Below are 13,015 nucleotides of genomic sequence, written 5' to 3' on the forward strand. Positions count from 1 at the left end.
TGAAGAAAGCAAGCCTCACAGAATCTAATTATTTTGTCCAAAGTCATGAAGTCTAGTTTTCAACCCAAGTCCGTCTAAATCCCATGTTCTTAACATTATACCTAGCTGGAAGGTAATGAATACCTTTAGGCATGCATATACAAAAAAGATACATGATTTATGATCGTTCCCTGAAATTGTTGTTTCTTTTTAGAGGCTGGAAAAGATTCAGAAAGTCCAGTTAAATCGCACTCAAGTGAAGAGTAAGCAAAGTGAACCCAGCAGACACTCAGGGTTTTCTACCTCAGACAACAGCACAGCCAACACTCCCCAGGATTACAGCGGGAATATGAAATCATTTCCATCCAGGAGCCCTTCACAGGGCGATGAAGATTCTGCTTTGATTCTAACCCAAGACAATTTGAAAAGCTCAGACCCAGATCTGTCAGCCAACAGTGACCAAGAATCTGGGGTGGAGGATCTGAGCTGCCGCTCCCCCAGCGGCGGGGAGTGTGTGCCAAGTGAGGACAGCGGCAAGGACCGGGATTCGGACGAGGCCGTGTTTCTCACGGCCTGAAGGTCCCCCGTTGGGGGACACACAGAAACACGTTCCAGAAATAAGGGAACAGTGCAATTTCAAATGATAAAGTAGCCCAACAAATGATACAGGTCCTTGAGAATTATAAAATGTAGCAGTGAAAAGAAAAAAGCCCAACTTTTAGTTCCTTCAGGTGTTGAAGAACAGGAAGTAGCCATTTCTTTTATCAAACAAGTATAAGGAAAATGATTCCCCATTTTGAAAATCATTCTAGACTGCGGAAGAAGTTTCATTCACCACAGAGCAATGACCTCTACCATCACCTGAGGTTATCAATGCAAATCTTCCTTGATAGCCTGCAGCTGGTCAGAAAGTGCCCTGACCTCTTCACACTTATCACTTCAGTCTTTCCCCTTATTTCACCTCCAGATGCATATTTTGTTTCCTAAAATATTTTGTTACCTTCCTTCCTGTTATCAGTATTTCTAATAATGGAACACATTATGGCTAACAGACATATTTCTGTAACTGATGAGCTCTGTAACTGCTCTTATGCTTATCTTTCAGGTTTATTCACTTTAACGTTCTCTTAGGTAATATATTTTAAATAGTTATAATAATTTCGTTGCCTTTTCCTGGAATTTCATATGCTCCTTATTTAAAAAACGCTAAGACTTACAACACACTTTTCTCTAACACCAGTGTACCACCTAATAAAGTAGAAACAACATTTACTCTCTGGGTCTTAAATATGAATTTGGATCATATTAACTTCTTTTTTAATAACAACCTTTTATTATTACTCCAGAGGCCACATCACCAGGACAGGGTGGGTCAGCCACCAGCCTGATCCCTGAAGTATGACTGTATAAAGTCACAGGGCACCATTTCAATGAGAGAAGATGTCACGTAAGAACTAGAGAATTTGGTTTTCATGTCTGTTTACCACGTGGAGTAAGTTCTGTCATTTGTTACCTTAGGAACCGTGTGACTGGTTAGTATTGTTTGATCGACGTTCTTTCTGCCTGCAGAGCCCACACAGCTGTCTCAGCCAGCAGCCCCGTTCATCAACAGAGTCCGGTCGGTCGGTGGTGCAGTCTGACCAGAGAATGCGACAAGGCGCAGGTTTGCCTAGCTTGGGCTCCCGAGGGGACGTGCTGCTGGCCCTGGAGTCCAGTCTGCCCACACCCAGGCAGAAGAGCTGAGCCATGGCACCTCTGCTGTAGACTGTGGCTCCTGGCCCCTACTGACCAGTAAGCCTGTTCAGGAAGATGTGGGAGCTGCCTGAAATGGGCCTTCTCAGTCCTCCGCTGGCAGAAGACAGAGAGCCCCACCCGATAGGGAGGGGTGGTGAGAACACCTGGAAGCTGCATACCCCAGCAGCGCTTGAGCTGAGAAGTGAGTGGGCAGAGCTGACTGCCCTGAGAGCAAAGCCAGTGGCCCTGTTTGGCCAGGGAACCTGGGGCACAGGTTGACTTGAGACCACAAACAAACAGCGTTAGTGACCTTCGAGCTGCTTCTCCCACAGTGCCTGAGCAGGGAAACTCATCTGTAGCCCCACTTATTGCTGAAAACATGCATCAGCCTGCCTGACCAGGGAGCTTTACCAGAACACATGGGAAACTGCATAACCAATCCAACAGCCCCGTTTACAGTGGCAGTTGAACAGAGAGCACAGCCTGTGACTTTCCCTGTCTGCAGAGCAAGACTGGTGGCCTGCACCTTCAGTGCACACTCCTGCCTGATTCAGGTCCCCAAACAATGAGCTGTGCAGGCCTTGTGTCCCATCCTGCTGCACCACCAGGGCAGAGAAGCTAATTTCATAGCCCCACCTAATGCTGAGCATAGTATCCAGTCCCAACTGTCTAGTAACATCACAGAATCCAAGCAACCATGAAGCCCATCCCATAGCCTCACTTGGGTGGGAGGGTAACCAAGCCAACAGTCCTACCAGGCTATCTCAGCCAATGACCCTCGCCTCCCCCTCAGTGCTCAAACAGATGCTTTGCCCAAAAATAGACCACCTAAGTACATAAAGCAAAAACTAGCAGAGCTAAAAGGAGAAATAAAAGCAATAAAGTAATAGTTGGGGACTTTAATACCCCACTCTAGACAATGGGTAGATCATCTAGGGAGAGAATCAATAAGGAAATAGCAAATTCGAACCACACTATATACCAAATGTACTAACAGACATATACAGAACATTCTGTTCATCAACAGAAGAATACACATTCTGAAGTGGACATGAACATTTTCTAGGATACACCATATGTTAGGCCACAGAACAAGCCAGTAAATTCAAGAAGATTGAAATCATACCAGGTATATTCTCTGACCACAATGGTATGAAACTAGAAATCAATAACAAGAGGAAAACTGGAAAAGTCACAAACATACGGAATGAAAACTCTCGTGAACAACCAATGGATCAAAGAAGAAATTAAAGGGGATATAAAGAGTATCTTGAGATGAATGAAAATGGAAACACAACAAAACAAAACTTACGGGATGCATCAAAAGCAATTCTAAGAGGGAAGTTCACAGCAATAAATGCCTACATTAAGAAGCAAGAAAGATCCCATATAAACATCCTAACTACGCCTTAGGGAACTAGAAAAAGAAGAGCTGAGCCTTAAGTTAGCAGAAGGAAATAGCAAAGATTAGAGCAGAAATAGAGAGTACGAAAACAACAGAAAAGATTAACCAAACTAAGACTTGGTTCTTTGAAAAGGTAAACCAAGGAAAAAAGAAAGGACCCAAATCAACAAAATTGTAAATGAAAAAGGAGACATTACAACTGATAGCACAGAAATAAAGAATTGTAAGAGGGTACTATGCAAAACTATATGCCAACAAACTGGACACCCTAGAAGAAATGCAGAATTCTTAGAAACATACTATCAAGAGTGAATCAGGACAAAATAGAAAGTCTGAATAGACCAATTATAGTAAAGAGATTGAATTAGTAATCAAAAATCTCTCACAGAGGAAAAGCCCAGGACCAGAGGGCTTCAACTGGTGAATTTCACAAAACATCTTAAGAAAAATTAATGCCAGTCTTTCCCAAAAAATTGAAGAGGAGGGAACACTCCCAAAACTCATTTTATGAAGCCAGCATCACTGATAGCAAAGCTGGAAAAGAACATTACCAAAAAAGGAAACTACAGACCAATATCCCTGATGAACAGAGATGTAAAAATTTGCAATAAAATACTGGCAAATTGAAATCAGCAGCACATTAAAAGGATCATTCACCATGATCAACTGGGATTTATACCTGGCATGCAAGGAAAAAATTATCTGATTAGATGCAGAAAAAGCATTTGACAAAGTTCAACATTCATTCATGATAAAAACTCTCAACAAATTAGATATACAAGGAATATACTTCAACATAATAAAGGCCAAAAGGGATAAGCCCACAGGTAATATCATACTGTTGAAAGGCTGAAAGCTTTTCCACTAATTTCAGGAACAAGATAAGGGTGCCCACTCTGACCACTTCTACTCAACAAAGTAGACCACAAAGTAGACCAAAGTAGAAGGAAAAGAAACAAAAGGTATCAGAATTTGAAAGGAAGAAGTAAAACTGTCTCTGTATGTAGATGACATGTTTTTATACATAGAAAATTCTAAAGACTCCACGAAAAAAATCTGTTAGATCTAATTAACAAATTCAGTAAAGTTGTAGGATACAAAAGCAACATAAAAAGTCAATGGCATTTCTATATACTAACAATGAAATTATCTGAAAAAGAAATAAAATGATCCCATTTACAAGAGCATCAAAAACAATAAAATACTTAGGAATAAACCTAACCAAGGAGGTGAAACATCTCTACTTTGAAAACTACAAGACACTGATGAAAGAAATCAAAGAAGACACAAATAAATGGAAAGGCATCCTGTGTTCATGGATTGGAAGAATATTGTTAAAATGATCATACTACCAAAAGCCATTTATACATTCAGTGCAATTCCCATCAAGATTCCAGTGGCATTTTTTAAAGTAGTAAAAACAATCCTAAAATTTATATGGGACCACAAAAGACACGGAATAACCAAAGCAATACTGAGAAAGGAGAACGAAGCGGGAGGCATCACACTTCCTGATTTCAAGCTATCCTATAAAGCTATAGTAATCGAAACAGTATGGTACTGGTATAAAAACAAATAGATCAATGGAACAAAATTATGAGCCCAGAAATGAACCCAAGCATATATGGTCAACTAATATTTGACAAGGGAACCAAGAATACTCAGTGGAGAAAAGATGGTCTCTTCCATAAATGGTGCTGCAAAAATTGGATAGTCATATGTAAAAGAATGAAATGACCACTATCTTATACCACTACCCAAAATGAACTCAAAATGATTAAGACCTAAATGTACAACCTGAAACCATGAAACTACTAGAAGAAAACAGAAAAAAGGCTCACCGGCATGTGTCCTGGCAGTGATTTTTGGATATGACATCTAAAGCACAAGCAACAAAATAAAAAATAAGTAAGTAGAACTACATCACATTAAAAAGCTTCTGCACAGCCAAAGAATAATCGACAAAGTGAAAAGACAACCTATGGAATGGAAAAACATATTTGCAAACCATATATCTGACAAGGGGTTAATATTCAAACCATATAAAGAACTCATACAATTCTACAGCAAAAAAAAAAAAAATCCAATTAAAACATGGGTAAAAGACTTGAGTAGACATTTTTCTCAAAGAAGATATATAAAAGGGTCAACAGATATATGAAAAGATGCTCAGCATCACTGGTCATTAGGGAAATGCAAATCAAAACCAAACCATAATGAGATATCACCTCACATCTGGTAGGATGGCCAACATCAAAAAGACAAGCAATACGAAATGCTGGTGATAATGTGAATTTAAGAGAACTCTTGTGTACTGTTAATGGGATCATAAACTGGTACAGCTACTATGGAAAACAGTACGGAGGACACTCAAAAAATTAAAAATAGAACTACCATATGATCCAGAAATTCTACTTGTGGGAATACAAAGTAAATGAAAACACTAATTCGAAAAGGTAATCTGTACCCCTTCATGTTCATAGCAGCATTATTTAAAATAGCCAAAACATGGAAACAACCTAACTGTCCACCAGCAGATGAATGAATAAAGAAGCACACACACCATGGAATAGTATTCAGACATAAAAAATGAGGAAATTCTGCCTTTTGCGACAATGAATGGGCCTTGAGGGCATTATGCTAAGTCAGAGAAAAACAAATACTGTATGATTTCACTTATATGTGTAATCTAAAACAAACAAACGAACAAACCAAAGTTAGAGAAAAAGAGATCAGATTTGTGGTTAACCTGAGGTGGAGGTGGGGTTGGGGAATTGGAGAAAGGTGGTCAAAAGGTACAAACTTTCTGTAGCAGGGAATACCTTGTTAATGATACTTAGGATAAGTTGTAATAGCTTTTGCATTTTTATAACATAACTCACTTCATACCACTCTTGTAGTTGATTATCAACTCTAGAAACTTCTTTGCCTCATGTTGAGGATGAGACTTTAATTTCTTCCATTTGGCAGTATACATCTACAAAAATAAATAACAAATTAAAAAAAATAACACAGTAACTATAGCAAACAGAACTATGCATTTATTTTAAAAAGCAAATACTATAAATCTTTGATATTTTAAAATTTAGTTCTTTAATGTGAATGTTTTCCACATCAGACACAAAATTTTTTTTCAGCCCCACACCAAATATTTTACAAAACATTATTTAAGCATATGTTCATTTAGACTACTTATAAGGTAACCTAACACTGAAATTTATTTAAAAAAGGTTACCTTTATTGCTTATTAAAACTTTATTGTGCTGGACAGAGCCTTAAAAGAGCATGGCCAATCCAACAAGGCTAAAATCTCTAACAGTATATTCTCATTTTAAATCAAACATCGATCAAGGAACTGTTTTATTTAGAGCAGTTGGTTTAAACCAATGTAAAACTGACTCAAGACAGATTACTTCCCAACTAGTAATATTTAGCGCTCAAGTGATTTATTATTGATTTTCTGGAAAATTTAATAATATGAAGTAGGTAAACATTTTGATCATGACTCAGCAGTCAACAAAGCAACTTTTTTAGAATAAAGGAAGGTGAAGAGAAGGGAAAACCTGGCATAGGTTTTTATTTTTTAAGAGCACATGATTAGTTTACTTTCCGTAAAAATGAATCTGAGCTGTCCTTCAATTTAAGCACATATGAATTATGATCAGACTTACCTGTCAATCTCTATTTCAATATAAATTTCCTAGTCTAGAATTATTCCTAGAAAATCTTCCAACTTTGAAACATTATGTTTAGCACGTATCACATTTATTCAGAAAACTTTCTTCTATTTTTGAGATGTTAGCCTTTAAATTTCTACCCGTGACAAACCCCTACTCTGAATTATCTAATAACTCCTCAGCTTTTCTGTACTATTGTGACTTCCATCTAGTCTTCTATTATGTGTTAAACTAAAATCAGAATCTGCTTTGGCAGGCTTTTTTTTCTTCCTCTGGCACTGTTTCTCCAATATAGCCAATTTTAAGAAGAAAATAATATATCCATAAGATTAAAGAAAAGTCACTAAAATTTTTATTGTAGTAACAGAACCAAAATGCATACATATTCAAATGCAGACTATTGTCTGTCCTGGATGACTTATATGACCTATTATCTGACCTGATTTGTCGGTTAAATGTAGGTAATGATGATCAGACTCCTCTTATTAATGACTGGGTTGTAAGGAGGTTATCTAAAAAATTAATTTTAAAAGGAGAAACCAAGGTATGTTAACTGGTACAGAACGAAACTGGGATAGTTCAAGTTTAAAGAATAAAAAACATTGAGATGAATTACTTATGTGATTATGTAGAAGAGATCTACTATATAAGAAAATGACTTTTTTTTTTTTTTTTTTTTTTGGTGAAGGAAAAGGTAGATAAGTACCTAAACATCTAGACCATGTTTGAGTCATCGTTGTATAGTATTTCCACAGCGCCTCATTCTTAGTAGGGGCTTAATAAAATTAGGAGATCAAATGAATTAATGGCTGTGGTCTGCTGGCCTCTTGTTCTGGGCTCAGCCTGGTTTCTCAGAAAGCTTCCTGATTGTTTGCAGAAGATTGGGACTACCGTGTCCTCCACTGTGGTGACTGCTGGGAAAGCTGAAGCTTCTGTGACCACTACAGTAAGGAAAGGTTCCTGAATACCCAGAAGACTGCCACAAATTTGCAACACTTACCTCAGTTATCTCATCTACACATCCAGAATAATAATACCTTCCTCGTCTGGTCATTTTGAAGATTAAATGGCATGCCCTTAGCACAGTACCAGGAAGACAGGTGATTAAAAAAAGTTAATTTCTTTACCCAAATTATATCTTTATAGTCCGTGTGAATACTTGCCCTTCCACACACATAGACTAAGTATTAAGTATTATTCAAGTCTAAGAAAATTTTGTTTTTCCTAAAGTTCTATTGCTAAAACATGTATAGAAAGAAGAATAAAGAAAAGAAAACACCTGTACCGTATGCTCGTGTTTGGAATGGCAATCATACTGTGATGAAGTTTAAATAAAAATTGTCATTAGGCTGTTCTGTGATCTGGATACTCTACCAAGCCTCAGATATCTAGTTCAAGATTTTCTACTTAATTAGCTTTCACAGCTACCCATAAAATATATTCATTCTGTAACGTAGTATAAAAGCAAACTGTTTAACACAGTACAAGTTAAAGCGAAAATCCAATTAAATTAATTAAAAACTAGACTGCCTAAAAATTAATATTAATTTATTATTAAAGCTTTTCTGTTATGAAAAGCTAACACAGTAAAGGTCAGAAAAATTCACTGACTTTTGTGTGTTTAAATTTACTATTTATTAACAAAAATATTGTTTTAAACTTCAACATGAGGAACTTAGCATATCCTTATCTAACCACAAACCCAGCAGATACTTATATTTACAAAGTTAGCATGAGGCAACTCCCTGGTGGTCCAGTGGCTAGGACTCTGCGCTTTCACTGCTGAGGATGCGGGTTCAATCCCTGATTGGGGAACTAAGATCCTGCAAGCCGCGCGGTGTGGCCAAAAAAAAAAAAAAAAAAAAAAAAAGAGTTACCATGAAAGTTTATGTTGGACTATTTTAAATGAAACACAGTTTTTTCTATTAGGTAAAATATTTATTTACCTGTATTGCCTCTTAAGTGCAACTTTAATTTTAAAAATAAGACAACAATAAGTAAAAAACGCTGGTTTACTCTTTTGATTTATTGTATGAATTAAAAGTTACTTCCTTGAGACGGCACATTGGCAGGTTTGGTGTTTCCTGACACTGTGAATATTTAAAAACAAATTATTTCTGAAAGTTTTATCATACAGAAAGAAACAGGAAGAATAACAGTTTTTCTACAGTTGAAATGGTAATTTTTCAAAAAAGGTTGAGAGGAAAAAATCGAAACCATTCTTGATAAAGCAATGAGGCAGTTTCAAATTAAAATTACAAATTTAAATGAAGTAATTTTATAAAATATTGAAACTAGTTAAAATTACATGCATAGGTATTTAATCAATAGTAAGAGAGGAACAGCAGTGGAACTTAAATATGATAGGATTTATCAACAACAAATAAACATTTTTAGTGCAAATAGTGCAGAAAAATTTCTCAAAGCAAAGATCATAGCAATCATTCTAATCTGTACAAAATCAGTCTCAGTTCTGTATACAATCTATATAGTGTATCTATGAATTCAGCCACTGTAATGAAATGCCAATTTGCAAATCATAAATATAAATGTGCTTAGTCTTGTGTCCCATTCCTCTCTTGGCAGTTCATGTTTTCAGGAAAATCTGAAAAGAAAAGAAAATCAAAACCTAAGATTTAATTTAAGATGATAAATTAAGATTTACCTAGAAGAAGATAATCTGACTATGAGGGAAAAGAGGTAGGGAAAGGATTCTAGCATGCTCATGTCAGTAAGCAATTACTCAGTGCCCACTTACTTCTCAACCTTGAGAAATGCATAGTTGATATTAAAAATCAACCCTTACCCTCAGGGATTGACAGTCTGATTTGTAAAATAAAACAATTCAATGTTGCTACTAATGTTAAGGAGAACTAGATTGAGAAAAGGGGCAGAGAGTTTGAATGGGGGTTGAGAAATGCCTGTCACTTCCCTCCCTGTAGCCTGATCCCTTTTAAGGGAACCTCCCATGCTCCCTTCTCAAAGTCTACTCCTTTAGCCCAGCAGAGCGGGCAGATGAACACAGGACACCAATCTCTAGGTCAAACTGCTGAGGTCAGGATGCACACTGTCTATGCAGGGCCAGTCTCTTTCCCTGAATTTGTGGTGAGACCCTTGTCAGTCTCCACTGGCTGTTTGGACTGTCATGATATGATCAAGCCTGTGGGTAGCAAAGAAAGCTCTCTGAAGAGCAAGTGAGAAAGCACATGGGAGTGAGAGACAGAAAAGAAGAGAGATGCAAAAATGAAAAACAAGCAGTCGTGGGAAGGGTCTAAGAGGAGCTGCTTTGGTTACTGATGGCCTCATGTCGTGTTTTCACTCCCAGGTGACTGAGGTGTACTTTTCTGCATTTTGGCTCTGTTTCCCTGCGTTATCCAGTGACACAAGCTTTTAAAGTTGTTGAGGTGGGAGCTAGTCTTTGCCACCAGGTCATTCCTAAAACAAGATGGATGGAGAGGAAAACAGAAGAGTGTCCTGAGATCAGGTGAGAGCATGAACAAAGATACGGTGGTAGAAAAAACAACATGACATGAGAGAACATAAGGGGAAAATGGAAAATTAAAATGGATGATCTAAAATATAAGCGAGAGAAATTTGGCATTTCTCATCCCTAGGGGTTCATTGCAGGTCCTGGAGCAGAGAGATGTTATCACAGAGTGGTATTTTAGGAAGATCATTCTGTCAGTGCTGAGCAGGAAGGAGAAACCCTAAAGTCAGAGGACTGGTCAGAAAGTTATTGGAATAATCCTGATGTGAGATGGAAAAGAGACAGAGCAGAAATTCATTTTAAAGGAAGAAATGACAAAAGAGACTACTGAGGAATATGTCAACTAATATGGTATACTCCCCACACCAGCTGAGAGAAAGGAACTAATTACAGTTTAAACTCTACATAAGTAGCTATCAAATACTGAAAAAAAATTCATTTAAGCCAATATCATACTGACAAAATATGCAAACAATTTCTACTGGTTATATGCTTAGGCATAAAACATTATGCTTAATATAAAGTATTCTACATGTTATATAGCACAATAGCTATAACGACAGTATTATGCTTAAAGCTGGCTGAACAAACACTAGTAAGAACACTTCATTAAAAATAGCCATGCAATAGCCTGAAGACTCAAACCTTCTAGAATACAATTTACCTATAGTGGAGCATGAAATTGGCTGTGCATTGCTATCACTTGTTGAAGTTTTTCTTCCTTGGCTCTTCTACAGTGGCAAATCTAGAAGACAAATTATTTAAAATACCAGTCACTTCTCCAGTAATCTTCCTACTACTAGCTAAATTTGACAGAATTCTAAGTAAGAATCTTTTAACTTGTTGACATTATTTAAACTGTCGATGTCTGAGGTAGAGCAGAATTTAAGAATCAAAAAGAAAAAAATTTTAATTTTGTTTGGAAGATAATCTTTGTAAACTTCCAGAATGTAAAACGCACTCTGATCCTTCATACCAGTTCTCTGATTATATAATTTCAAATATCTGTGTTTTAAAAATATGAAAATAAATCCTACTGTTGTTACCCAGGAAGCTTAACAAATAAAAACTTCGGGGCTTCCCTGGTGGCACTGTGGTTAAGAATCCGCCTGCCAATGTAGGGGACACAGGTTTGAGCCCTGGTCCGGGAAGATCCCACGTGCCGCGGAGCAACTAAGCCCGTGAACCACAACTACTGAGCCTGAGCTCTAGAGCCCATGACCCACAACTACTGAAGCCTGCGTGCCTAGAGCCCGTGCTCCGCAACAAAGAGTAGCCCCACTTGCCACAACTAGAGAAAGCCTACGCACAGCAATGAAGACCCAACGCAGCTAAAAATAAATCAATTAAAACAAAAACAAAAAAAACTTCAAGATACAGTTAAATAGTACCGAAGAAAAATGGACCCAAAATCGACGCTTCACTAATGCTATAACCATAGTCATTAATATCTCTGTACTTCAAATTTTCTCATGGAAAACAGGGATAATAAAATCTGCCACACTTTCCTTAACAGTTCATATATATATATATATATATATATATATATATGGCACACCTGTTTTATAACGTTTATTAACAAAAGGTTATTTTAAAACTGTGATGTTTCAGAGAAATTAGGTAAACATTTAGGACTCTATCAAAGGACAAGATACTGCTAAGCAGACTTAAAATTTTTTTCTTTAAATATAATGAAGGGCTTCCCTGGTGGCGCAGTGGTTGAGAGTCTGCCTGCGGATGCAGGGGACGCGGGTTTGTGCCCCGTTCCGGGAGGATCCCACATGCCGGAGCGGCTGGGCCCGTGAGCCATGGCCACTGAGCCTGCGCGTCCGGAGCCTGTGCTCCGCAACGGGAGAGGCCACAACAGTGAGAGGCCCGCGTACCACAAAAAAAAAAAAAATATATATATATATATAGATATATATATATAAAATGGAAATACTAGAACAGAAATTATCCCCAGAATGTTCTCAGTAATATTAAAAACAAAAAAATTTTAAAAATCTGTATAGGGAATTCCCTGGTGGTGCAGCTGTTAGGACTCGGCACTTTCACAGTAGTGGCCTGGGTTCAAACCCTGGTCAGTGAACTAAGATCCTGCAAGCCGTGCGGCACAGCCAAACAAACAAACAAACAAACAAAAACACTATATAGGTTATTCTCTTTTTAAACAACTTGTGAAACAGGTTATTCAGGAGTATATTACATCTATTAAGACTAGACTTAAGCTAATTTACTAGCTTTACTACAGAACGATACAGATACTATCATTTCTGAAACAGAACCATTATGTGATTTACCTGCTTGTGTACTCACAACAAGCAGGTTTAAAGTGATAGCAGGATGTTGCTATCATTCTCAATAGAGGCTCTTCAGTTTCCTCTCACGGCACTCAAAACTCCAGCTCAGTAATGTGCTAAGGTTTTTTTTACTCATGAATATACATAAGTTATTTGATATTACGCTGTCACTTGTCCTCAACTGAAGAGTATTACATACTGTTCTCTTTTCCATGAAGCTACTGAGAAAATCATCTATATCAGTTTTTCCCTCCAAGAAATCTTCTGCAATATTATCAGAGTCTTCCTCAGCTTCATGTGCAGCTACTTTCAATCTTGCCTGTAGGGCACTCGCACTACAGCTCTGAAAAAGAAAATCAAGTATATTAGTTTCTAATGCTCAGAAAAACTCCTTAGAGGGAAGGAAAATGGAGTAGAGGTAGAGGTAGGGAGA

General features: G+C 37.4%; 2 protein-coding genes across 3 annotated transcripts in view; one reads left to right on the forward strand and one right to left on the reverse strand.

Annotated features, from left to right (window-relative positions):
* MTMR7 (myotubularin related protein 7) overlaps positions 1-13,015 on the forward strand; it is a 112,330-nt gene that overhangs the window by 93,766 nt on the left and 5,549 nt on the right. The window contains exons 14-15 of one of the 2 annotated variants that reach the window (XR_012329037.1): positions 194-7,895; positions 10,121-10,279. Coding sequence is in view for 1 of the 2 variants with exons in the window: in XM_073798743.1 (XP_073654844.1) it covers positions 194-556 (363 nt within the window). In the remaining variant the exon portion in view is untranslated. Of the gene's footprint in view, positions 1-193; positions 8,185-10,120; positions 10,280-13,015 lie in introns of those variants that run through there. The other variant, XM_073798743.1, reaches the window with a different exon arrangement.
* The window catches only part of VPS37A (VPS37A subunit of ESCRT-I), a 39,146-nt gene continuing 34,933 nt past the window's right edge, over positions 8,803-13,015 (reverse strand). The window contains exons 10-12 of the mRNA XM_019921308.3: positions 12,782-12,925; positions 10,947-11,027; positions 8,803-9,400 (exon numbers count right to left, since the gene is read on the reverse strand). Coding sequence (XP_019776867.1) covers positions 10,947-11,027; positions 12,782-12,925 — 225 coding nt within the window. The 3' untranslated portion in view covers positions 8,803-9,400. The remainder of the gene's footprint in view (positions 9,401-10,946; positions 11,028-12,781; positions 12,926-13,015) is intronic.

The sequence above is a fragment of the Tursiops truncatus genome, chromosome 21 (assembly GCF_011762595.2).
Source record: "Tursiops truncatus isolate mTurTru1 chromosome 21, mTurTru1.mat.Y, whole genome shotgun sequence".
NCBI classification, from domain to species: Eukaryota; Metazoa; Chordata; class Mammalia; order Artiodactyla; family Delphinidae; genus Tursiops; species Tursiops truncatus.